General features: G+C 38.2%; 1 protein-coding gene across 4 annotated transcripts in view; it reads right to left on the reverse strand.

Annotated features, from left to right (window-relative positions):
* Positions 1-27,308, reverse strand: part of DLC1 (DLC1 Rho GTPase activating protein) — a 401,830-nt gene that overhangs the window by 171,322 nt on the left and 203,200 nt on the right. The window contains exon 1 of one of the 4 annotated variants that reach the window (XM_079908971.1): positions 5,888-11,976. The exons of the other annotated variants lie outside the window; for them this stretch is intronic. Coding sequence (XP_079765097.1) covers positions 5,888-6,026 — 139 coding nt within the window. The 5' untranslated portion in view covers positions 6,027-11,976. Of the gene's footprint in view, positions 1-5,887; positions 11,977-27,308 lie in introns of those variants that run through there. 4 annotated transcript variants of the gene reach the window in all.

Below are 27,308 nucleotides of genomic sequence, written 5' to 3' on the forward strand. Positions count from 1 at the left end.
TTCGGCTTCATGATATAGCTTCTGATGCTTAGGCAGACCTGTGACTAATATATCCGTTCTATTAAGCCTTTGACTTTGGACACATCGCATTTGTGTAATTATAGTGACCTTTGGCAAACTATGCAGACTGTTCCTACATACGATTTTAAGTGAAGAAAGTGACAGAAGTTTTGCCCCAGAAACAGAGGCGTGCGAAATATCCTTTCAAGTGGCAGCCTTGGTGTTGAACACACTCCTTCCCATCCCAGAGCTGGGCCACGTGCTTGAAATCTCACCTGCTGGTACCGCTGCTCTGTCCCATGTTTGCCTTCATCTACAGAGCAATTTTCAAAGCAGGTTCCAACTCGCTTGGGAAGACTCTCAGATATCGTATACCTAGCCTGACAAAGTCATATGCGAGGACAGATTCCCTCATCAATGTGCGAAAACAGTTATTCTCTAGTCACTTCATTTTGGATTTCAACACGGTCTGCACAAAAGTCACCTTCATTAGATTCTTCTTTGTTTTGCCCCGCAGGTACAGAAGTAAATCCCATTTCCATTGAAATGTTACCTTTTCTTTTCATTTTTTTGGACTTGTTGAACTACTTTTGCCCAAAAGGCTTAGGCAAGTTATAGGAGTGTCACACTATAGTGGTGAAGCTTCCTTGCAAGCAGGGCGTAAGGAAAAGAGAAGTCAGACCAACCAAAACTGATGGAGGGTTTACTTTCGCCAATGACTTTTCTGAGTACTTTGCATAGTAGCTCATATGGTCCTTAAAATAATTTCATGACACAGGTACTATTTTCATCCTTTTTATATTGGTGAGGAACAGACCTGCCCAAAGTTACCCAGTACAAGAACCAGGATTCAAACCCAGGCAGTCTGATGTCACAGCCAGCTCTCTCAGCCACTATAGTATATTTCCTCTCATCAAAGCTGGCCTCAACAACAACATGCTTCTCTTTTTATTGAAACAGTCACATCTAATTTAATACATGCTCATATCCACCCTCCAGAAATGTGACCGTGTCTCATGAAGCATCATTAATGGCTGTCTCTCAGGCCCTTCGAAATGTTCTATCGTGTTGCATTCTTCTAGAGAAGTCTTTGTTTATTGGAGGAGCCTGCATATTTTGAGGCATACATCACTCTTGGTTAAAAGGCATTCTATTTGCCCTTACTTGCTTTTCATGGTGAACCAATGAGCAGAAAACAGTTCACAGGAGTCAGTGTTTGTGGTTGCCTGTCATGGGAAATGGCCCAGAATTCTTGATGCCCTACTGAATTCGGAGCCAATATACTGCACAGTATGTTAAGCATTCTTTTTGCTGGTGAATTGGAGACCTGGTCAGCTGAAATGGAAAAATCTATCTCACAAAAGACAGAAGATGCTGAACATCCAACAAAATACCCCCAGGAGCAGGGGTGGGAGGAGGGTCCAATCTAACGTATATACTTGAAGCATTTATTTTATGTCCATTGAATATCATCTGGATTGAGACTGGTCTAAATTTTCCTAACTTCTTCATAGGCAATTCAGTTTCTCTTCCTTCTCTTCAACGTTTAGCAATGGAACTAGTGACATGTGTTCATAACATGTTGAGGTGTTTAGATTTTTTTCTCCTTATGTTTCCCTAATAGAGAGAATAGATTGAATACTTTTTTAAAAGTCAGTGTTTTAAAAAACAACACTATAGAAGTTGTTCTTACCTTATTAGATGTTTTTAAATAAGAACTAATAATTTCTTTTTGGTTTATTTATTCATTCCACTTTCCAAATTGATGAAAGCGACATATGTCTTCTGGCTTTTGCCTTACTTTCAGTCTCTCTCTGTCTTTCTCATCTGAATTTTAGTTTCTTTTCTTTTTCCTTAGAGGCAGTCCTATTGGTGCGTCAGTCCAAACCTGTTTGTGGAGCTTTGTCAAATATACACCAAAGAATTCCAGCCATCTCATGTAAGACAGCCCAGCATCTCAGGCTATAAGAATTTTTGACTATAAGTATTTGAAAGCCACAGTAAGTATTAAGCAGGGATTTTTAATTTAGGGTCTATGGATAGATTTCAAGGTGTCCATGAACTTGGAGGAGGAAAAATTACATTTTTATTGTCACTAAACTTTAATTGAAAGGTAGCATTTCTTCCAATTATGAATGCTGACAAACTGCCGTCCCTGCACACACAATGGTACTAGCTGTCCTGTGACTTTGTTACCAATAGAAATTCGACTTTTCCAAATCACATTACACTTGTTGCAGATATCACAAAATCTCATTTACATTCATCTCTCCTCCACAGTTATGGTAGCTGTCAAACCCATTCCAGAACATACATGACTGCAGTTTTTCTCTCCACAGATGTTCATGGGATGCTGCCGGCCCCATTCAGCCGCTAAACAGGAAAGCTGAAGATTTGCATGTTGGTCCCCTAGATATGGATGTTGTTCCCGAGGATTTCCTCTCTACTATAATGGTTGGTGACAAGGAGATGAATCAAAGATGACTTTCAGTTTAATGCTATTAATTATAGCTGCAGTAACAATCTTCACGCTGCTATCTTTAAAAAACATCAAATTTACATTTACTTCCCTATATTTTGAACACATTATCCTGTTACAGAATTCATTCATCTTATATCGCCCTATCAGAAAATTTTGGTTTGAACACCTTGATCACTATATTTCATTCTAATTGGTTTCTGCTATAACTCTATATCTTTTATTTATATATTAAAAATACTTTTCTGAGAAGTGGTTCATATGCTTCACCAGAATGCTAAAGAGATCCATTGGCACAAAAAAGGTGAAGAAGTCCTATATGAAAGGATTAAGGGGTGACAGGTTTTCAGGAATAAAATGCTCCCTGGAGCCAAGATGTCCTTGTGCCCAAGGGAAGGAGTGGCAAGGACACAGCAGACATGTAAGAAAGACGCACAGTTTGCCCAGAGGATGGTTGTCGGCCCCATCTGTCACCCACTGTTAACCTCAAAGTTCTTATTGCCTGAAAACACAGTGCCATCCTATGCTTTTAGGAATAATGGTTGCAGAGGGAACAGGAGTAAGAGAACCCCTGTGGGCTGTGGGTAGGCAGAACATAACAATTACATATAAAGGAAGATGCAATTAAGACAGTCTGTTCCATCACTCCTCATGACTAGAAGGCCTTTCCCTAGCAGCAATTCTGTATTTTGTTTATATAAGGCTGTGAATCCTTAAAAATAACAGACGGAATCCTTGTTTTATACATAAGGAAGTTTAAGGCAGGCAGAGGTAAATGATGGTTTGCGTACATAACACAATTTGGGGTAGAAGAACTGGGAACTTCTAAGTTATGTAGGGTGTGTGTGTGTGTGTGTGTGTGTGTGTGTGTGTGTGTGTGTGTGTGTGTGTGTGTGTGTGAAAGAGAGAGAGACAGAGAAAAATAGAGAGGTAAACTGATTGAGAGAGAAAATACCTAACAAGGAAACAAAACTTTGTCCCATGGCCAAACAGTCCAGTCAGGTAAAACCTCTGAAAGAAACTGAAATCTCAGGTTAGTTTTTGAGAAACTTGGTGAAAGTCATCAAGGTAACAATCATCATGGAAACAACATTCCAGGTACTATTAACAGAAGTATTTCCCTCCAGAGGCTTCCAAACATGTTTTACCTGTCATCTCATTAATTTCACAACATAAGAGCAGCAGGAGGTTTGGACTTTCTACTGCTCTCCATTCTGCAAGAGAGGGCAAAGTGGTGTGATGTAAAATAAAGATTGGATCTGATGTTTAGAGAAGTGGCTTTTTGTGGATAATTAACAGCTAATACTTAGCCTTTGTCCAGTGAGAGGGTGGGGTGCAGAGGAGAAGTTTGAGGGAAAGGATAGAAGTAAGTTGTCTTGAGGTCTGGATGTGTACCAGATGGGTCTCCACTTGATTGAGCTATGAGCCTAGGATAAGAGAGAACACAGAAAGAGTCCAAGTCCCCAGTAATCAGAGGCACTTGTGGTAGCCAAAGTCCTTTCTTTTCAAGTATCATGTCTGGATATTCTACTGTGTGAATCACCAAAGAGGTCATATTTGTCTTAGAGAAACCTGGAAATACAAAGAATTTCTTCCTTCAGTGGACCTGAAGCAAAAGTCCTACTTGCTGTTAGAGCTGGGGAAATGTTTAATTTTTCATCACATGTAAAAAGTAACTATTTTTCTCTAAGTGCTCTTCATTCAGTGCTATATTTTGGACTCCATACAGATCCTCAATATATAACAGATAACTGACTAGGCAGAGACAGCAACTTTCCAGGGATAGTATCTTTTTTTTTTAAAGAGGTCAACAGCTGTCAAAAGCTCTTCATTTATGAAAATTTAAGAGGAGGTCTGGGAAGCAAGATTGAATCAACCTTAGTCTCAAATCAAAACACCAAGCTACAATAAGATATTTTTGTGTTACCTTTAATAAGGCATTATTTGTGGATTCTTTCCATTTGGGACGATGGATTTATCAAGAAAAACAACAATGAAGCAACAATTTTTATTTTTTGTCCAAGGCTCAACCAATTACAGTCATGAATTTTATACTCTCATATCTTATGTCTTACACTTCCTCTGGCCAACTGGAAATTGCTGTCCCTTAAATCTACCTTAAAACCCACTTATTGTAAAGTTGGATTTCTTTAAGGTATCACATTTTACTCTAAAGCTATAATAAAATGATTAAATTTAAAATAGTTTACTCTCTCCCCTACCTTATGGTAGGCTTGACATTGTTTACTCTCTCCCAGTCCTGGGCAACGGGGTTTAGTTTAAGAAAGAGAAAGATATTCATGAGCATTTGGGACAAATTTATAGCCTACAAAGATATGTTATCTTCCTAACCTGCTTTATCACAATCACAAACCTTAACTTTCACCTCTTCAAGTAATGTCAGGACAATTAGGTCTAAGTCAAATGGCCTTTTATCAAGAACACACAGCACGGAAATCTGGACTGACACTTGGAGGCCACATCTAATACTTTTAACCATTCAGAACTTCATTCAATATATGGAAAAACAACTGGATTAACCAAGAAGGTTAAGAAAACACAATCTTTGACCCATCTATGCAAATGACGTAAGTATACAGACTTAGCAAACAAGGAGCCATTAAACACTACTGGGGTACCTTCCCTGGATTCGGAGAGGTTTTTTTTTTTATTGCGGGATGCTATTCTTTTAATCAATTTATGAATATTCTTAATACCAGAATCAAGCAGAAGTTCCCTTTTCCTTAATGTACCCTTTCAAACAGTCTGCCATTTGGTGGCTGTCACATGAGCCCTAGAATGTTTGAACTGCACACTGTATTTATGTTTTATTATATTTCAAACGCCTGCCTCTAGCATACCTGACACCCTCTCGGACCTCAGAGCAGCCCCGGGCTGCCAGAGGAAATACCAGCAGGCTTTCACCAGGCAGGGCACATTACTCCCCTGCCACTCAGCCTCCCAGGCCCCTCTCCTGCTCGCGCCAGGCCACCTCCGCCAGACAAGCTCCACAGCCGACCCTCACCAGCCGAACAGACCTCGGTGCTTTTGCCTGGTGGTGTTCATCACCACTGATTTCCTGACATTTCAAAGGACCTTGCTTTTCTTTTCAAGGTTAAAAAAAAAAACAAAACCCCACAAAACCTCTCATAAAACCTTATCTAGAAATAACAAGACCAGAAATCAGAGAGGCATTGGAGTTAAAAAACGAAAACAAAAACAAAAAACAAACCCACTCCAGAAACGTTAAGCCCCAGAACAAGGGAGATTGAAATCATTGCCATGACAGTGATGAACTTTATCCAGCTGATGAGATCATGAATTATCCGAGTTAATAACTGTGCCTGTGTATTTCATTGTTTTGCTTTTCAAACCTCTCGTCCTCACCCTCCACCCTTCACCCCTCACCTGCCAGCCGTCTGTCTCGGGTGTTTTTCCAAATGACATCCAGGGCTCTGGCCGTGGAGTCTCGGATGTGATCACTGAAGGACCTCCGGAGAGGGGCTCTCAGGCGCCGCGCCATCACGTTGGCCTCGGGGTCCCCCATCCGCCGCAGCTGCAGAGGACTTCAGCGCAGCCTTGGCGCAGCGACCATCCCTCGGGGCCGCTCCTGCGGAGATCCCTCCCCGGCTGCGGGCTGTCGCCGTGCCAGGCGGCCGGGCTGCGTGCGCGCCGGGCCCGGGGGCGAGCGAGCCGCGCGCGAGCCCTGCGCCCTCAGGAGCCCGGCATTGCGGCTGGGCTCGCGCAGCTGCCCAGGGAACGCCGACTGCAGGCGGTCGCCTGGCCGGCCGCCAGGCCCGCGCGGCAGCCACATCTGGAAAGGCTTACAAATGAGCCCACGACACCCTCGCGCAGCTCTCGAGCTGCCTTCGTGGCTGTCTAGATGTTTCTCGCTTCCTGTGTAATCCAGTTACTTGACTTGGTAGAGCTCGGCTGATGCTCTGGTCAATAACGTGTCCCCCTGCCCTGGCAAGCCAGGTCCCCTTGCAGTTTTGAAGGAAAGGCCGGGCAGGAGGCAGAAAAGGGAGGGAGGTGGAGGAGGGGTGGCAGGTAGGGTTCTCTTCCATTCTCAAGGATAAGTCTCACTCACATTTATGTTTTATCAACTCACTTGTGTTTTCAGATTGGGCTGTTTACGGGACAAAGTCCAACCTTTAGTCGTGTTTGTGGGAAGGAGATAGGCTGTAATGAACGTTCTTCACATCGGTCTGGATTCCGGCTAAGAAGCAGACACCTGAGTTTTAAACTTAATATTGATCAGCTCCTCGTAATTCCCCTCTAACTATGCTTCTACTTACATTCAGTGGTTTCATCAGATAATTCTAAATAAGGATCAAATGTCCCCTGATTTTGTGAATCTTTTGGTTCCCAGTAAGCAAACTTCATCGTTATAATTGCACATCAAAAATTCTGCCCAAAAGAATTTAAAAACTAAGTAGTGCCAAGCACCATGAAATCAAAATATTGGCCTACTGCTTCTTTTACAAGATATGTTCTTGAGTTTCCAAAATGCCAAATGAATCAATTTCTCTGCCAATGAATTTGGCTGATTTTTTACCTTTCAATGCATTAATAATCCTCTCTTTTTTTTTATTGTCCCCTAAATCCAATATTATAATTTTCAGTGTTTGGCATGGAGGCTTAATTATGGCATCAGATAGTATCTAAGGGCTAGTTCGTCACCTTTGCGAAATTACATAATGCTGTAAAAGCACTTCATAAGCATTGCGGCACCACGCAAATGCTAATGATTATCATAATTATTTTTATACATGAAATCATCTTTCAGTCTCCAAATTTTCACAGCGTGCATCCTCTTTCCCATCAACTTTGACAGCTGAATTATTCAAAGGATGATGATTAAATTAGTGCAATTGTGCTCATGAGTTACAACTAACACTAGTACCACTGCTTATTAGTAACCCATGTGTCCTAAACTGTATTGTTTCCAGATTGTTCATGCTCTACCAACGTGCTTCTGGTAGATACTTACTTCTCTGCCTTATTATTGGGCTGGACATAGATTAGGAGGCAATAAGTACCAGCTGCTGAGGCGTGTAGACCTCTGTGCCTGTGGAAGCCAATCCCAAGGGAAAATTCTCCATAAAATCTCAAAAAATCTGACTGCCTAATACCCGGGTCCATTTTAAAGCGAAGTACCCAAAGTCTGTGTGTGTGTGTGTGTGTGTGTGTGTGTTTCTCCTTCAAAGAAGTCTGGGTACCTTGAAGCAGGTTGACTCATTTCCTGGTCACATGGACCAGGACAGGTCTATGTGGACCCCTTTTGCAGAGGAGCAGCATGAGGCAACCATAGCACTAGCAGCGAACCACACACTGTGTTAGGCATGGGGATGTTGAGGATGAATAAGACACTGGCTCTGTCTCTGAGGAGGAAGAATCACATTGGCCACAAATAATTTCAAAATAGTGTGATTTGTTCTATGATCGAAGCATGTGCAAAGGAGCACAAAGAAGGAAAAGGTAGCCCGGATTCCTAAATCGTCTTAGGCACTGACTTCACCTGAATTTCTAGAACTATGACAGAGTCAGGGGCATACAGTCATTCCGAGCACCGATATCAACAACTGATTGTCTGAGTCATGCAAAGTGACTGACTGTAATGGCACAAAGATTTTCTATACCCAAACGCAGAAAGGAAGGGAGAGCAATAAAGGGGAAATAGCATTTACTGAGCACCTATGATGTACCACAAACTTCTAGCACTGGCTATAGACTCATGTATATAGACCACTATTGTTGTTATACAGACCACTATCGGTGTTGTTATCTCCACTTTAGAGACGAGGAAACTGAAGCACAGAGAGAAAAGGTCAGATAGTAATTGGCAGATCCAGGATTCATACCCAGAACTGTCTGCATCCAAAGCTCATTAGCCCCCCAATCAATTTGAATGGTCAGAAATGAATGATAGTGATGGTAATGACTCATTAAAACTATCCAGGCTCAGTTGATACTAAGCTATGGGCCAAAGCTCCATAATCTTACCCAAATAAAATCACCGCTGGACCCATGGTGTAGAGGAAGAAGCCTGAGCTTCAGATGAGCTTTAGGTGATGCTAGCTATGGAAACTCAAGGGCAATGAGTCAAGAGAACCAAGACAATCAAGTCAACACATACTGTCTAAGGATGAAGCATTCAAGTCTGAGCTCCAAAGTGTTCCCAAATGACCCTCCTTCTCCTCTGCAGCACTCGCTTTCCAGGACAATACTCCTAGTATTTTGCTTCTTGGAAAAAAATCTACTTATCCTAAGTACAAGTTCCATTAGGTAGAATGACCTAAGCTATCTGAAAGGTTTTTATGTCTTTTAAAAAAGGAAACTTACCAACATAAATGTAACATTTATCGATCGATGATTGGAGAGGAGGAACACAGCTAAATGTTTTCCAGCAAGGTGGGCTTTCATTATTGATTTAACCATAGCCCAAAGTGGGGCTGGCAACTTGGTCCCTCATTTCTAAAAACTCATTAAATCCAACTTTCATTGTGAGGCTATTTCAAGTCCTTATGGATGAATCTTGGCCACATATCATGGGTATAGTGTAAAAACCATTCTAATAGACAGCCAATTTTAAATTATTTTTATTTCTGTTTTCTGTCTGCATTTATTGGCTGTTAGAAATGTTCCACACAGAAAAAGTGCTTTTCAGAATTCACTGTTTATAGAATAACTCCCCAAGTTTTATTTCTACAAATTTGAGATAATCCAAATCTCCTGTAACTGTGAGAAGTGAAGATAGTATGTGATAATTAGTGTCGGTCTCAGCTTGGCAGATGGGAGGAGTGGGAATATGAGAAGTCATTTGGTGTTTTTCAAGATCCCACTGGGAATTTTAAGAGCAGTCAGAATAGCAACATTATGCTCTGATTGCTTTTCAGAGCCTTCTTTTTGTGATAAAGGGCTAGTTTCAGCCATTGGTGGAGCTGCCCTCTGACCTGGGGAAGCTTTGCAAACTCTTCTAGATCCCTGGAGGGCAGAGATTCTTGTCAGTATACTAAGCTAGAGATTCTGGCTTAAGTACATCTCTAGTATTGTCCATCTAAGAAGATCATCCCACTTTGGTAATGTATTACAGATTTTATCTAATTTTGTCTAATTTATAAATTTCATCTTCTTACTGCAAACAAAACTTTTAATTTTATAGTGTTTCTAGGCACTGTGTGCTTCGATCTAATGACAGGGACATCTTCTTTTCCAAGCCCGTATAACATAAATCCACTTGGGCCTTATGACCACTCTCATTTGCTGATGTAACTTATTTATGCCTTCTTTGGAGCAGTTACAACATTTAGGATTACCTGAAGTTCTGGTAGGTTCCTTCAAAACAATGTGAATAATGAAGGGAAATGGAATGTTTATTTAGAGTCACTGCCATGCATGGATCTAGGTCTTTGGTGCAGGAAGGAAATTACTAAAACTCCATTTGGTTAAGTCCTGTGAGTGATCCAGCCCCTGCAACAGGACAGCTGGTTTAGTGAATGACAGTGTCTACCCTGGCCCTACAGGTTGGCCTCAAGGGCTGTAACTCCACAAAGGGAGTTCTCTTCCATTAGGTAGGTATCCAGAAGCCCATGACAAGGAGAATTCATAATATGAAGCTTCTGAAATTCTGGGGAAGGTGTAAATGGTTTCTGTTTGCCCCAGTGAACAACATCTAGCATGTAGATTACATGCTGCCAATGACTGTTTCACTTTGAAATTTGTTTAGTTAGCATGACCATCATTAGTACACTTGCTCTGGCAACTTTATTTCTTAATTGCTTCTGCATTTGGGACCCTAAGGGTTACACTGAATTCGTTGAGAATCTCTTTTGTGACAAACTCAAATGTTCTCAAAGGGCTCAAGTCAAGGTTGTGTACACTATTAGGTATCTATTTATGCTTGATAGACCAATAGACCACAATGACAATTTTCTTCAAATTGGTGATCTCTGACCTGGGGGCAGACAAAATCCTCCTTAGAAGGCAGGAAGAAAATCTTAGAATCTGTATCTATGTATATAGTTATTTAAATATTTCTATTTTTGTAAAATGTGCAAAGGATATAAGTATAGTGATTTATGATCTAATTTATAAATAAGTGTATATGCTCAGAAAGTTTTACTGACGGGAGTTAGTGATCAAAGAAGTTCAGAGACTGTTTCTCTGCAACTACTGATATATACCATATCACACTATCTTTCAGAGTAAAATCAACTTGTTTGGGGCATAGTGTTGAATAAATGTAGAAGAGGAAAGGGTGTAATAGAACAGGAAGTGAATATAAGGAAAGAGAGAAAGACTTCCTTTTCTTCTTGACTGATGCAACAATACTTTATTTCCTTTTCAACTATGGAATCTCATTACTATCTATACTTTCTGAAACAAAGTTCACCTGGGCTGAGAAAATTCACCTTGCTTGTGAGAAAGGAAACTGCTATTGACTAAATGTTTGTGTCCCCCCTCACAAATCCATATGTTGAAACCTAATCCCCAATATGATGGCATTAGACGGTAGAGCTTTTAGAAGGTGATGGGGTCATGAGGGTGGAGTCCTCATTAATGGGATTAGTGCCCTTATACAAGAGACCCCAGAGAGCTCTCTTATCCTTTCTGCCATGTGAGGGCTCGGCAAGAAGATGGTGTCTATGAACCAGGCAGTCAGCCCTCACCAGACACTGAATCTGTTTGCACCTTGATCTTGGACTTCCCAGCCTCCAGACTGAGAAATAAATTTCTGTTGTTTATAAGCCACTCAGTCTATGGCATTCTGTTAAATCAGCCGAAACAGACTAAGATAGAAACAGGCTTCATTTCAGTCCTGCCCCTTGACGGCTTTGTGATCTTGAGACAGCATTTTCACAACTGCTAAAGAGGGGATTGACTAGTTCGCTGATTCTGGCCCAGAGCAGGAGATGGAACTGGAGAATATCAGAATCACACAGGATAAGGCCTCTCCTATTGAAGTGGAACAAAAAGGTTAAATAATTCTACTGGGCTAGATGGTCTCATTCCACTTCTAAAAATTACCTCAACAGAATCTTAACTATTAGTAAATTAATTGCCCATTTTTATCCTTTCCTCAAGCTATTTTCAAGTGGCTTTGAATATATTTCTTTGGAATTGTTCATTTGTTTATTTTGGTTTACTCCTTTCTCAATTATTTCTTTTTTATTTTCTGTAGTTGACTCATTTTCTATACTGGAATTTTTGGCAAAGAGACAGGAAATAAAAGATACTAGAGAATAGGAAGAGGAAGTAATGATGTTCCCAGAATTTTTTTAATGTAATAATTTCAGATTTTCTTCTATGTTATGATTTCAGAAGGTTAAAATATTTTTAATTTCTATAGAAAAAACAAGGATGCCTCACCAATACTAAGACTAAAGAAATAATACATCTATAATTTATATTTCCTTATAAAGGAATAGGAATAATGGTACCATAAATTTTAGGTACAGTAAAAACCTCAGAGAAAATGATTTCCTTTTTCTTATTCTTCATTTTCTTTTAATTTAAAATTCTTCCTTTTATCCTTTTAGTTTCCTATCCTTCATTCTTCAGTGTAAAATTCCAGTATGTTATTAATTAAAGGAGTCTAGCATTATGACATAGAATTACAGTGATTTCTCTGCTTACTCAGAAGTATATTATGACTACTTGAATTGCTTTTAAATTGTATTAATTTCAATTCATACTAGCTATTTTATGTATATTTTTATTGAGATTGGGACAAAAAAAAATAACCTCTTGCTGATTCTGAATTATAAGACTTCCTTCTGAGAAATAAATAAAATATTCAAATGTTTTATTTTACCTTTATGTAAGTCCACTGTCACAAATCTCGGTAAAGAATGCCAGATAGGATTATCCTCTGGATTATAACAATCAACAATAACCTCAAATAACATGCTACACTAATAATAAAATCAAAAGCAATTTTGGATGATGGCTGAATGGTATATCAAGCATATACATTCAGGCATAATTTCAAAGTCAGATGAAATAGGAATCCAAATATTTGTCTATGTTAATATAACCTATTGATTACACCCTTCCAATAAATGTCATATATTGTGACAAGACCCAAAACACTGCCAATACTAACAGGCTTGAATGTTTTTGTAAAAAAACTCTTTTACAGTTTGACTTAGCTTTTGTCCATGAAGGGATCCTGCTCATAAACACAACACACACACACACACACACACACACACACACACACACACACACACAAATACAAAACACTGTTTTTCAGAAAATGTAAAATAGGTAATGCAGGACTGTAATCTCTGAAAGAAGGTTAAAAAAAACAAATAGATGAGCTATACTGCCCCAACCTACTGCCTGGGAGAAGTTTCTGGGCCACAGAGTAGAAACAGGAAAACCAAACATAACCTGGCAGTCTTGAGGTGAAAAAGATCAGAGTTCATGGAGACTGAGGCAGCTAGAATTTGCAGGTCAAAGGGAGCGGCATAGAGAGTGAGCTCTGCAGATCTGCAGGGGGATCTCCCCAAAGCTTTGACTGAATACTGATTGGCACAGGTGTAAGAAGGAATTCTCCCAAGCCGAGGAAAGAGGTATTGGAAGTCAGTAGGCAGATAACTTCCTGGTCACACAAGGCTAGGATTAGTTTCTGTTCCCACCAGCTGGCATGAAGAGACCTTGTGTAATCTGGGGCACTGGGTGAAATCCCCAAAAGAGTCATGCCTCAGTAGTGGGGCTAAATTAGTGGCAGAAAAATGGCTCCTCTGGATCTGCCAGCAGAAGAAAGGAAATAATAAAGATAAAAGCAGAAATCATGGAAATGGAAAATGGATAAACAATGGGGAAGATCAAATCTGTTTCTTTGAAAAGATCAATAAAATGGATTAATCTCTAGTTGGATTAACTAGAAATAAAAGGTAAGTTTAACAAGGTCACAAGAGTCAAGGTCAATATACAATAATCAATTGTATTTCCATATACTAGCAATGAACAATTGTAATTAAAATAAATATCATTTATGATATTAAAAAATATGAAATACTTAGAGGTAGATTTAACAAATATGTATACAAAAACCTGTACACTAAATGCTATAAAACATTGCTGAGAGAAACTAAAGACCTAAATAAATAGAGAGATATACCATGTTCATGAATTTGAAGATTCAACATTGTTAGGGTATCATTTCTCTCTGTAATCATCTATAGATTCAACACAGAATCAATCAAAGTTCCATAAGGTTCTTTTTTTTTAACTTGAGAAGTTGATTCTAAAATTTATTTGGAAATACAAAGGGCCTAAATGAACCAAAAAGATTTTGAAAAAGAAGAGCAATTTTGGAGGATTTACACTACTTGATTTCAAGACTTACTATAAATTGACAGTAATCAAGGAAGGGTGATACTGATTTAAGGACAGACATATAGACCAATGGAACAAAATAAAGATTCCAGAAATAGGTCCATACTACATGTTCAGTTGATTTTTTATAAAAAAGCCAAGGAAGACAATGGGGTAGGATAATCTCTTTCAATAATGTTGTTGGGACAACTGGGTAACCATATGGGAAAAAATAAACCTCCACCTTTACCTCAAACCTTAAACATTAACTCTAAATGGACCATGAGCCAGAGATCTAAATATGAAGAGTAAAACTCTAAGACTTGTAGAAGAAATTTTGTGACTTTAAGTTAGACAAAGCTTTCTTGGGCCTCAATAAGCATGAATCATTAAAAAAAAAAGAGAGAGAGAGAGAGAGAGAGAACAAAATGGAACAAAAACTTCTGTTCTTTTAAAAACACTGCAAAGAAGAGAAAAAGTCAAGCCACTGGCTGGGAGGAAATATTTGCAAAACACATCTAATAAAGAATTTGTTTTCGGAATATATAAAGAACACTTATGATTCAATAACAAAATGGCAAATAACCAGACTTTAACAAAGGGGCAAAAGTTTTGAAATGACACTTTATAAAAGCAGATATATGAATAGCCAATAAGTACATGAAAAGATGACTGACTTCATTAGTCATTAGGGGAATGAAAATTAAAATCATATTGAAATACCACTACACACTAAAATTAAAAAGACTAACCATACCAAGTACAGTATTGGAGAGGATATGGGGCGGCTGGAATTTTTCTTCATTGCTGGTGGGAATATAAAATGGTTTAACCAATTTGGAAATAGTTTGGAAGTATTTTATAAAGTTAAATATGCCCTTACCAACTAACTCCCCTTCTGGGTATAACACAAGAGAAATAGTAATATGTGTTTACACAATACTTGTATGAGAATATATATAGCACCTTTTTCCATTTATAGGTAATTCTACAAAAGGCATGACTATAGTGACAGAGATGGGCTTGCCAGAGTTTAGGAATGGGGGTGAAGGCGGGGTGAGATATGCTATAAAGTACCTGAGGGATTTTTTGAGGGCAATGAAAAAAAGCAAATTGGAAAACAGGAAAATAGTTGCAACATAAGTAACCAATAGAGTGTTACTATCTATAATAAATAAAGCGCTTCTACAAATCAAAAAGAGCAAAAAAGAAACTATCCAACTGAAAAAAAATCAGTGGATTTTGTGAACAAGCATTTTGCAGAACATATGGAGGTGATAGAATTGGGAAATAGAAACTCAGTATTCAAATTTTGATCTTGCTGAAAATTCTCTGACAAAAGCAAATCATCAGAACTCTGAATTCTCTGAAAATCAGATACACGCCTTCACAGAGAGGTGGGTAGGGAATTGCTGCTTAGAGAATGATCACTGTCTTGGAGTATGTACATACAGAAATGACATTCCCAGTGCTGTGTTATTAGATCAAATTATATAAGAGAATTATAATAAGGCACTTCAGATGTGATCAATAATAAAATGGATTTGAATAGTATCATGAAAGACTTACTCTATGAATAGTTATTAGTATCATTTCATGCAGTGTTATTAGTATGGCATGTTAGTAACCAAAACAATAAAAACATTTCAACTCAATAATGATAGTTTATTATTGAATTGCACTATTATATTAGGATATAATATATCCTAATTGTGTGGCCATATATTCCTTTTCAGCGTACCTAATGGAATTTTTAAAAATGCTTATTTAAGTGAACAGGCATTTTTCTAACAATGTCAGCAAAAGAACATATGGTTTCTTCCTGATAAAAAATAAGCCAAAAATCTCTTCTTGAACATATTAAATAAGAAGAGAGAAAAAAGGAAAAAAGTGAAACTCTTACTCTTCTGACTGGCTTACAAAAAGCTAAAGAAAGACAAGTCAGAAGAAGAAAGTAAAAAAGAAAAGCCTTGAGAAAAAAAATGGTAGAATTAGGGGAGATGAACATTAGCAATCATTTGCATAAATTAAGCTGTACAGGAAATGACAGTGTGCAAACTTCACTGAAAAGGGGCATCTGAAGTGAAGGTTGAGCTGGTCCCCACTGAAGGAAAAAAAGAAGATGGTGAAGGGCAGTGGAGTTTTTAGCAAGTTCTTCTTTTGGACAAATTCCTTTTCTTTTGTTTGTTCCTGCACTGCTTCCCTAAACATGAATTGGAGACTTGGGAAGTTCTGACCCTAACTTTCCCTCACACTCATTGTTGCTTTGGGCTTCTTGGTCTCTGAGACTATTCAATGTGTGGCCAGTGGCCACAATGTGTGGCCATCTCTGACCATCTGTCCAGATGGTCAGGGTCTGGACAGATGGTCAGAGATGAGCACAGAAATAAAGAGGAAGCATTTAGAAACAGCTGTAGTAGTTTGACAGAGTAATTCTATGTCTGTTGAATCTAATGATAACATACTTTGGCTTCTATTTTTTTCTATTTTGTGTTTTTCCCCCAATTTTATTTTTCTAGCACTCTTTTTTTCATTATATTTTGAAATGATATGTGTCCATGAGAGATTGAAAAACAGTTGGTCACCATAAATAGTTTAGGAAACCCTGCTCTAAATGTATGTATAATACATCTAAAGAAAATGATTGCTTGAGTATTTCAAGGGGGTGATACTTCAGCTATCTTGTATCTACATAGAGAGAAAAAGTAAAACACTGTTTTGTGAAGTGTTTAATCAGCCGCTGAATTAAACAATTGTCAGTATTTGCACATTTCTTGCTATTTGTTGCTTACAAATAAAGCAACATGGGAAGAATTGTTAATATCTCAAATTGGAAATTGAAAAAAAACATTAAAGGAAATGGAAGTATTTTTTGCCTTTGGAAATTTCACGCACAGTAAGTGGTTCATGTCTACCACCAAGACTATAGATCATCGGTGATGCAAGAACATCCAAAACTGAAATATTTGAAGAAAAACAGAGGATGGATGATGGTAGGAAACAGATCAGGCGATTTTGTCAGTTAGTGTAAAATATGATTGTTTTAAAGTAAGCCTCCTTTTAATCTAGCTAGTTTTTAAGAAATGGTTAGCGTTTCTTAGGAGGATGATTTGCTCTAAAATCTTTAGAAGCAGCTCTTTTCTTTAGTTCTCTAAATTCATATGTTATCTCTTTTTTATCTTAATGGTGTCACTTGTTATTTATTATCATGAGCAATGGTCGAATTATAATAAAGCAGAATCCAAGTTTCAAAAGTGTATCATCAAAACAAAAACATAATTCAAAATCTTCTGACTTTTTTCTAACCTCTTCACTAAATCCACTGTGATGTATACATATTAAAAGTCCTCTTCAATAGTGACTACAGTTGCTATCTAATGGGTTTCTGGTATTGTAGCTCATCATTGAAAACCATTTCTGTCTCTTTTTCTAAACTGCTTAATAAAGAGTTAAGAATAAGGATGTCTAGATCTTTGCAGCTGGGTTAATACCACTGATTAATTTTAAAAGATTGACTATTCTTAGTGAAAATTATAATTACTCTCTGAGGCCTGTTGGAGTCTGGACTCATCCCATTTTTCCAATCTTCTCTCCTTCCAAACACAAACTCCGTGCTCCTGCTGGCTGGGCTGCACCATTGCATCACGGTGCCTTGTGCATTCCCACTAGCCTAACTTTGCCAATACCATTTTCCTTGCCTAGAAATGGCTCAGATCGTCCTTTCCAGTTTTTCACAGCTTTCTGTTCCCCCAGATCCTTTCTGGATCACTCCAGCCCAGGTGACCTCTCTCAGCTGAATGTCTAGAATCTCCTGACTTTCTTACCACTTAGCTGTTGCTACTCATCTTGCCCAGCAGCCTGGAGGCATTCTCAAGGGATGTGTCCTCAAGGTCTAGAACAAGGAAATCCTGAGCCAACTAAACAGAAGAGGCAGGAAAAGCAAGATATATCGACATCACCTGTTCCCAGTCCTTCCCCTCCTTTAACCCTGGCCCTCAGCTTTTTGGTGGAAGGAAGAGAGAGAAAGAGGGTAAGAATGGGCTGACATTTGCCTGGACTTGGATTAACCTGGAGTAGGGATAATAGGGTTCACTGAGGGGAAGCTGAAGACTGTAGACTTACTAAATAATTATAATATTTACATCAGTTGTCAGCAATATATGGTAGTGATTTTTCAGTGTCACTTGGGCTGTTTCTAGGATTCCAAAATTGCAAATAAGGTATGTTTGTTTGTGTCATTCTTCCATTTCCCTCTCTGAACATCTTCACTCCTGAAATCTCTTCCTTTTCCTTAAGTCATCCAGGCCTTCTGTCATCTGACTGTTCAGAGTCACCACTGCACAGTTTATTCCTTCACCTCCAAATACCCCCCCATCTCACAGTGGTTGGAATTCCTGTTATGGAGTGCTTGTTAATACTTGCTGGGAGATTCCAAGATGAAGGTCAGCTCTGTGAGAGGAGGAGAGGGGTGTAGGGCTGTAGAGAAATTTATATCTAAAACAAGAACCTGGTCCAGATAAACATCTCCTTATCAAATGTGAGTGAGGGAACAACCAGGACCTCTAGCTCCTCATTGCAGTCATTGTTCTTTTTATCTCCTCCTATCATGTCTGCATCTGGAATTATTTCCACTGCTTTAAAATGCTGTTATTTTTGTTTGATTAGGCAATGAGTAGGCTGGCTAGTGGCAAATATGTGAAACTATATGACACAATAGGGCATCTCTGATTACTTTGCTTGTTCAATCAACTTCTCATATGTGTGTATCTTTTCTCTCACCTTTACCATAAGCTCTCTGACGCTAGTGTCTTAAACAGTTTTATAAGCCCTGCACACTATTTGGTAAAAATAGACATTCAGAAATATTTCTGATTATATTTATAAAATATGACATTTCTCTAGTCTTTCAGTGTCATGATAATTTTTCTTAAGCCTTAGGATTTTGTTATGCAGTACAAACTCTGAAGTACATAATGAAATTTATATGCATGTGGAAGAAGAATAAATGGGAAGCTTTCATTGACATTAAGCAATGATCCTTAAACTTCAGTGTGGATAAGAATTCCCTGGAGAGTAGATTACATTGAAGATTCTTGGGCCTAAGAGACTCTGATTCAGGAAGCATGGAGGAATCCAGGTATCTGCATTTTAAAACAAATATTCTAGAAAAATTTGAGGCACATTTTAACAAATCTTACATTAAGAGAGTATGCTTTTACTTTCAATTAAAAACTCCATTTTTCTTTCAAGCAGAAAATTTATAAATGTTCTTTATGTATAAGACATTCAAAGATAAATCAGACATGGATTTTATTATATAATATGAAAAAATAAGCCCTAATAATCATAACAAAAGGCATAAAAGGATAAAAACCTTGTGAGAACTTCAAATATAGTATTGAGAGTTCCGGGAAAAAGGGCTCATTTCAGAGTAGTGGAAATCTTGGAAGCTTTCAAAGAGGAGGTATATACAGAAATTTGAGATAGTATAAAAGGAAATTTTAGGAAAAGGTAACAGTATTAGCAAAGACACTGAAGTAGAAAGCGCAGGATGTGGAGAGTGTGGGCATTCCTGTGATGGAGTCTCAGGGGCGGTTGGAAATGAGGTGGGTAGTTTGGCTGAGTAACTAGGGCTGGAGAGTGTGCAGACATATCTTTATTTGGATGAGACTCCTAAGAGAAAGTGTAAGGACAGACAAGAAAAGAAAATCCAAACATCTAAGCCATGTAACATTTTTAAGGCTTAGGAGGGGATTCAGTGAGATTCAATCATAACTATTATTGTTAATTATATTAAATATGGTATAAATGAGTTCTATGATACGAATATGTAACTTTATTTCTTTGTGCTCTATGATATTAACATCTATTATTTGAGGCAAACAAAATAAGACTCCCAAATTGTAAGATTAACACCAGTATTCAATCTATTAAAATAAAAATCAAAGCACTGTCTACCTAAGGTATTTCTAAAATATAATTCCATAGAATTGACCAGACACATATATATTTTTTAACATCTATATCACTTATGCAGACACTTAAACAAATATAAACCAGGCTAAATTCTAGAGAATCACAAAAACATTATGAGGTATTCCTTTGCTCTCCTTCCTCTTAAAGACAAAACAAAACAAAAACCTGAAACCCCTAAGGGTTAAATAATTTCACTAAAGAAAACAGAAAGGAGATAAGCTGAAGTCATGGGAAATGGTAAAGAAAGAGCAAGAGGCTGGAAACCTACCACAGATGCAGCAAAGATTTTCCAGATGTGGAATTCTTCCTATGGATCTGTGCTGTCAGCCTGGCTCACTTAAGTTCTACCAGGAAAAAAAAAGGCTTCCTTCTAATTTCTATATGTAATCTAACTAAACCTCCTTTGCTGAAATTTTATATTTTGTTTCCTCTAGGAAAAAGTCTTGCTATCTGTGATCTGCAGTTATTTTTTAAAAACTAGCTTCCATTCCAGATGGGAGCGCCTTTGGAACGCCTGAAGGTATTTGTCTGTGTGTCGGATATCTCCATTGCGAAAGACATTTCTAACGTCTCTTTGTCACAGTCCTTGTGTCCACATCACAGAAGGCCAGGGCGCTGCCTGCATGTGAGGATGGCAGGGTCACTGCTCTGTTTATGTTCTGCTGTCAGGGACCATCTGGAAGCATGGCTCCTGATTAGCTGCAGAGCGATGACTGCCGTCTCAGAGTCAGGGCCACACATCAGACTTTTTTTAAAAGGCCCCCAGATTTGGTGCTCAAAAATATTACAAAACAATGACGGTTTCATGATATAATAAATAAGCTGGCACCTCGATTCACCAAAGTCACAAAATAAGAAAATCCTTATATCCCCCCTTCCAGTCACCTGGCTGAACTTTGTTTTGCACAGAGGAAAGCTACTGTTTCCCTCATTGCAGCTGGAATGCAGTCATTGGTGGTCTTAGGGGAAAAAAAGTCATAGAAATGCCCCCACATCCCACAAACGTAGGTGACTTTTTAAAATAAAAAAGTGCTAAGTCATAAAATACAAGTAAGTCTAGTAGAATTCAGACTTTTTTCTTTTAAAGGCAGCTTATTTTAAAAAATGTATCAACTGTCCCACTCCCTGATCATTTGTTTGTTTGTATTCTTTCCTCTTTTGGTTTTACATTGTTAACTCTTATTATTTAATATCTTACTAATTACATTTAGTGGAATGAGAGAATGTGAAGCTAGTCTACTGAAAATATGAAATTGTTGAGGGAAACAGCACTTGACTCAAACAACTTACAATGCACATTAAAAACCAAATGGCATGGTCAGGATGACGTTAAGTGATTTCAAAAGGTAAATACAAGATATGATGGTGTTGACGTGGTTGAGGGTGGCTGAAAGAGGGGAGACATGTTCTATGGGCTGAAAGGTAATTACAAAGTAGTGATATAGTTCTGTGGCCTAAAAAGGCAGTATAACTGTGAAAAATTATAATTTTATTGAACATCCACTATATATGTAGTTCTTGTTAGATCTTTTAGAGTAAACTATAAACAGGAGACCAAAATATGCCATGGTTCTTCACTGTGGCTGATTATAACATACTTTGAAGGCTTCATATATATATGAAGCAGAAAATAATGTAAGACAGGTAAAATTAAATGACAGACTATTTTTGATACTAATTATATTCAATAGGAATTTGGAGAAGGATGTCTAATCATCTGAGTGCAAGGAACTCTTTCATGTTAGGTCTAACTAAAAGCCTGAGGCGTGAGGATACAGAGATACCCTGCAGGTGTGGGGTAGGGACCTCCTGAGAGTTGCAGCTGACACCTAGGGAGTCACTGGGACAGATGCAGCTAAATTTTCCATCTCTTTCTCTAGTTTGCATTGTCTCTAACTTTACTTTATTGGCTCAGTTGTCCCATTATCCCACTCCTCTTTGCAGAATGGTTTTCTCTATGACTCCACCTAACACTATATGTGAACTTTCAGCCAAAGCACTTGTTGCAGGTTGATTGAGTCTGTCTGGATTATAATATGCAGGAGAGGGAGAGGGAGAGAGGAGGAAGAGGACGAGGAGGAGGGAAAGAGAGAGAGAAGGAGACTGTCCACCTGTCAGGTCACTCAGTTTTTCTCTGACCTTGAGTCACATGTGCCCCTCACCCCACCCGCCTGCCCCCAGTCCAGTGGACTCTGGTCATGGGTTAGGATAGGGGGGTCACAGTGCACATAGGCTGCCCCTTTCCAGGGCAGAAGATAAAATGAGCAGTGAAATCTGTCTGACTCAAAGGAAGGGTTCATCTAAGAGAAGAGCAATTGAGGAGGCCTTGGGCAAAAAGAGGCCCTCAAGCGAATCCTTGAAGGAAGCGTGTGATTTGGAGAAAAAAATAATAGAAGAGTATTTGGGGGACATTAAACTTCAGGAGCAAAGGCATAAGGGCAGAAATATGTAGATCATATAAACTATATGAATTATTACAGTTTTATTAATTTTGGTCATACTTTTATTAGAATCAATGGTGCTGTTAGGTAGGAAGAGGTAGAAAAAGCATCAGCTTTGGAGCAAGAGAGAGTCATGTACTGTGGAGCTTAGTGTGTACTAAAGATAATGCAGAGGAAGCATCTCAGAGATGGCAAGGTAGGTACACAGCAAATAACAGCTGTTGATAACATATTTAGTAGTAGTATTTTTCTTTTAAAAACTTGGAGAATTCCGAAGGAGAGAAATGAAGAAATCATGATCAACGGTTAAGAGAAGAGAGTTACTTTTGCCTAAAGAAGAAAGGATAAAAGTTAACAAAAGTGGACTGTGTAATATATTTTATGATCAATGAGTTTAAAAAGTTTTTACACTAAAAATGTGTTAAATAAGCACCTTTAACTGTGGTATACCCAGACAAAGCAATGTTAATTCAGTACTTAAAAGAAACAAGCTATTACATCATGAAAAGACATGGAGGAACCTGAAATGCATATGTGTAAGTGAAAGAAGCCAGTTTGAAAAGCCTACATGCTGTACCATTAAAGCATCACAGAGTAGATTCCCTGCCCTAAAAATCCTGTGTTCCATCGATTCATGCCTCACTTTCCCTAACCCCTGGCAACTCCTGATCTTTTTACTATGTCCGTAGTTCACTTTAAAAGAAGGTCATATAATTTGAACTGTACTTCCCATTCAGTTTTTCTGTGAATCGAAAACTGCTCTAAAAAATAAAGTCTATTAATTCAATAATCTCCTCTTTCGTGCACACCAAGTGTTTTTACATTTTTTTTTTAATGATTGCTTTTATTTATTTATTTATTTATTTTTGGCTGTGTTGGGTCTTTGTTGCTGCATGCGGGCTTCCTCTAGTTGCATGGAGCAGGGGTTACTCTTTGTTGCAGTGCATGGGCTTCTCATGGCAGTGGCTTCTCTTGTTGCACAGCATAGGCTCTAGGCATGTGGGCTTCAGTAGTTGTGGCACGTGGGCTCAGTAGTTGTGGCTTGCCAGCTCTAGAGCGCAGGCTCAGTAGCTGTGGCACACGGGCTTAGTTGCTCCGTGGCATGTGGGATCTTCCCAGACCAGGGCTCGAATCCGTGTCCCCTGCATTGGCAGGTGGATTCTTAACCACTGCATCACCAGGGAAGTCCCAGTGCTTTTTAAAAGGATGCTGACAAGACCGTTGGGAGGCAAGGCTGAGACAAATAACACACTCAATGGACAATGACAATCCACATGTGATTAAGAATGAAAACGACCAGTACAGACTATATATGCTATAGATGTATCATTTCAAAAAATATGAAATTATCATGAGCAGGAGTTGTCATAGGAGACTTCAGGGTGAAGGTGGGACCCAAATGAGACCTTGGGGGATGGGGGAGTTAATTTCTGGAAGGGAAACAGTTGGAACAAAGGTCAAGTTATGCAGAAGCAAATTCAGGAGAAAAGCGAGGCTGCTACCATGGTTACAGCGGAAGGTGCAAGTTAGGGGAGGATGGGAGATAAGGTTGGAAAGGAAGGGAAAGGTCTGATTAAGGAAAAATTTGTTCATCAGCCTGAGGAGTCTTGGCACTTAAACCACTATGTACAGCACAGTGGTTAAGAGCAAGCACTCTAGCCTGTGTTGCTTGCTTTGAATCTTGCCTTGGCCATAGGGTGACTTTGGTTATTTTAGGAAGCCTGAGTCTCAGCTTCCTCATCTCTATAACGTGGAAAACATTATGTCTCCCTTATATGGTTGCTAGAGGATTATATGAGGTCATATCTATAAAGTGCTCAGAAAAGTGCAGGCACAGAGTAAATGTTTGATATTATTATTCATTCCACCATTCATTTGACAAACACTACGTCAAAAATCTCCTAAGAGGCTGGCACTACATAGGTGCAGGGAAAATGTCTGCCTTTCAGGACATCACAGCACAGCAGGGAAAACGTCTGGATAAATATATAGAAGACCATAGACTTAAAAAGGTAGATAAAGAAATGATGAAGTGTACTGTGTTGTCCTCCATTTATCTACTTCCTTAAATCCATAGGAAAGACTGATTTAACATTTGTTTTAAGAAGAAGTTTATCACCAGGATTAACAAAGTGTTGTAGGTAAATATACTTCAAAAACAAACAAACAAGCAAACAAACAAACTCATAGAAAAAGAGATCAGGTTTGTGTTACCAAGGGCAGGGAGGGGGAATCAGATGGAGGTGGTCAAAAGGTGCAAACTGCCAGGTATAAAATAAATCAATACTAGGGATGTAATGTACGACATGATTAATATAATTAACACTGCTGTACGTTATATATGAAAGTTTTTAAGAAAGTAAATCCTAAGAGTTCTCATCACAAGAAAACTTTTTTTTCCTATTTATTTTGTATCTTTATGAGATAATGGATATTCACTGAACTTATTGTGGTGATCATTTCATGATGTATCTCTGTCAAGTCGTTATGCTGTGCACCTTAAACATACACAGTGTTGTATGTCAATTATATCTCAAAATTGGAAGAAAAAAGAAACAGTTTACAAAATTAGCAGTTGGGAGTCACTGGAATGTGTTTTCTGGGGAAGCTCAATGGTTAGAAAAATTACAAAACAAAAAGCAAACCCCAATTTTGTGGGCGAGTGTGGGCTTTTGGTGACCATTTTGTTTAAACATCACTTGTAGAATTCTATAAGATCATTTCTACCTGATTACAGTAGTCAGGACAAAATAGCTTCTTGTATTCATAATCCATTCTCCTGAAATGGCCAGATTGGTGCTCTGGACAGCCTGCATACAACAACATGGGTACCAGCCTTTTCTTGGGCATTGGTTAATTTGTTATGGTTGTTAATTACTGTCTTAGATTTCCCACTTAGATAAATCATATCTCAAAATCATATATTAATTCTAAAACACAAATGTTTATGGATCAGTCTGGAAGAGATGTTGAGCTCAAACTTTTGCCTACAGAAACACAAATCAAAGCCCTTCAAACCAATGGAAGGTCAATAAGAGAAAGAAAGTACAGTCACACCAGCAGAATTTTAGGTCATTTCATACTCAGACAGGTCAAAGTAATACCTAGTTATAGGTACTTTTCCAAAGTAAGTGTACCTCTCTGAAGAAATTAGAATTAATGTACAATTAACTTGTGGGTACATATTTGTGTATATATTCAAACTATAATAAAAATAACTGAACTGCAAACTGGGCAGTCTATAAAGGTAAATATTTGAAGGCATCAGATGATCTGATATGATGAGATATGATTTCAAACTAAATGAAAGTTGCATCGCTTTGTAAATAAAACTGATAGAAAGAGGCCTTTTCCTAAATTGTATTTCTTCAGGGGAGATTGAAAATGACAAATAAATATTTCTACTAATAAGGTCAGTGTCACAGTTCTAAGAGGGAAGTTTATGGCAATGCAATCCTACCTCAAGAAACAACAAACATCTCAAATAAACAAACTAACCTTACATCTAAAGCAATTAGAGAAAGAAGAACAAAAAAGTCCCAAAGTTAGCAGAAGGAAAGAAATCATAAAGATCAGATCAGAAATAAATGAAAAAGAAATGAAGGAAACAATAGCAAAGATCAATAAAACTAAAAGCTGGTTCTTTGAGAAGATAAACAAAATTGAAAAACCACTAGCCAGACTCATCAAGAAAAAAGGTGAAAAGACTCAAATCAATAGAATGAGAAATGAAAAAGGAGAAGTAACAACTGACACTGAAGAAACACACGGATCATGAGAGATTACTACAAGCAGCTATATGCTAATAAAATGGATAACCTGGAAGAAATACACAAATTTGTAGAAAAGCACAACCTTCTGAGACTGAACCAGGAAGAAATAGAAAATATGAACAGACCAATCACAAGCACTGAAATTGAAACTGTGATTAAAAATCTTCCAACAAACAAAAGCCCAGGACCAGATGGCTTCACAGGCGAACTCTATCAAACATTTAGAGAAGAGCTAACACCTATCCTTCTCAAACTCTTCCAAAATATAGCAGAGGGAGGAACACTCCCAAACTCATTCTACGAGGCCACCATCACCCTGATACCAAAACTAGACAAAGATGTTACAAAGAAAGAAAACTACAGGCCAATATCACTGATGAACATAGACGCAAAAATTCTCAACAAAATACTAGCACACAGAATCCAACAGCACATTAAAAGGATCATACACCATGATCAAGTGGGGTTTATCCCAGGAATGAAAGGATTTTTCAATATACGCAAGTCAATCAATGTGATAAAACATATTAACAAAGTGAAGGAGAAAATCGATATGATCAACTCAATAGATGCAGAAAAAGCTTTTGACAAAATTCAAACACACATTTATGATAAAAACCCTCCAGAAACTAGGCATAGAGGGATGAATGAATCAATGAATTTGGTAAAGTAGCAGGATACAAAATTAATGCACAGAAATCTCTTGCATTCCTATACACTAATGATGAAAAATCTGAAAGAGAAATTAAGGAAACACTCCCATTTACCACTGCAACAAAAAGAATAAAATACCTAGGAATAAACCTACATAAGAATACAAACGACCTGTATGCAGAAAATTATAAGACACTGATGAAAGAAATTAAAGATGAAACAAACAGATGGAGAGATATACCATGTTCTTGGATTGGAAGAATCAACATTGTGAAAATGACTATACTATCCAAAGCAATCTACAGATTCAATGCAATCCCTATCAAACTACCAATGGCATATTTCACAGAACTAGAACAAAACATTTCACAATTTGTATGGAAACACAAAAGACCCCAAACAGCCAAAGCAATCTTGAGAAAGAGAAACGGAGCTGGAGGAATCAGCCTCCCAGACTTCAGACTATACAACAAAGCTATAGTAATCAAGACAGTACGGTACTGGCACAAAAACAGAAATATAGATCAATGGAACAGGATAGAAAGCCCAGAGATAAACCAACACACATATGGTAACCTTATTTTTGATAAAAGAGGCAAGAATATACAATGGAGAAAAGACAGCCTCTTCTATAAGTGGTGCTGGGAAGACTGGACA

The sequence above is a fragment of the Stenella coeruleoalba genome (assembly GCF_951394435.1).
Source record: "Stenella coeruleoalba genome assembly, chromosome: 21".
Taxonomy (NCBI): Eukaryota; Metazoa; Chordata; class Mammalia; order Artiodactyla; family Delphinidae; genus Stenella; species Stenella coeruleoalba.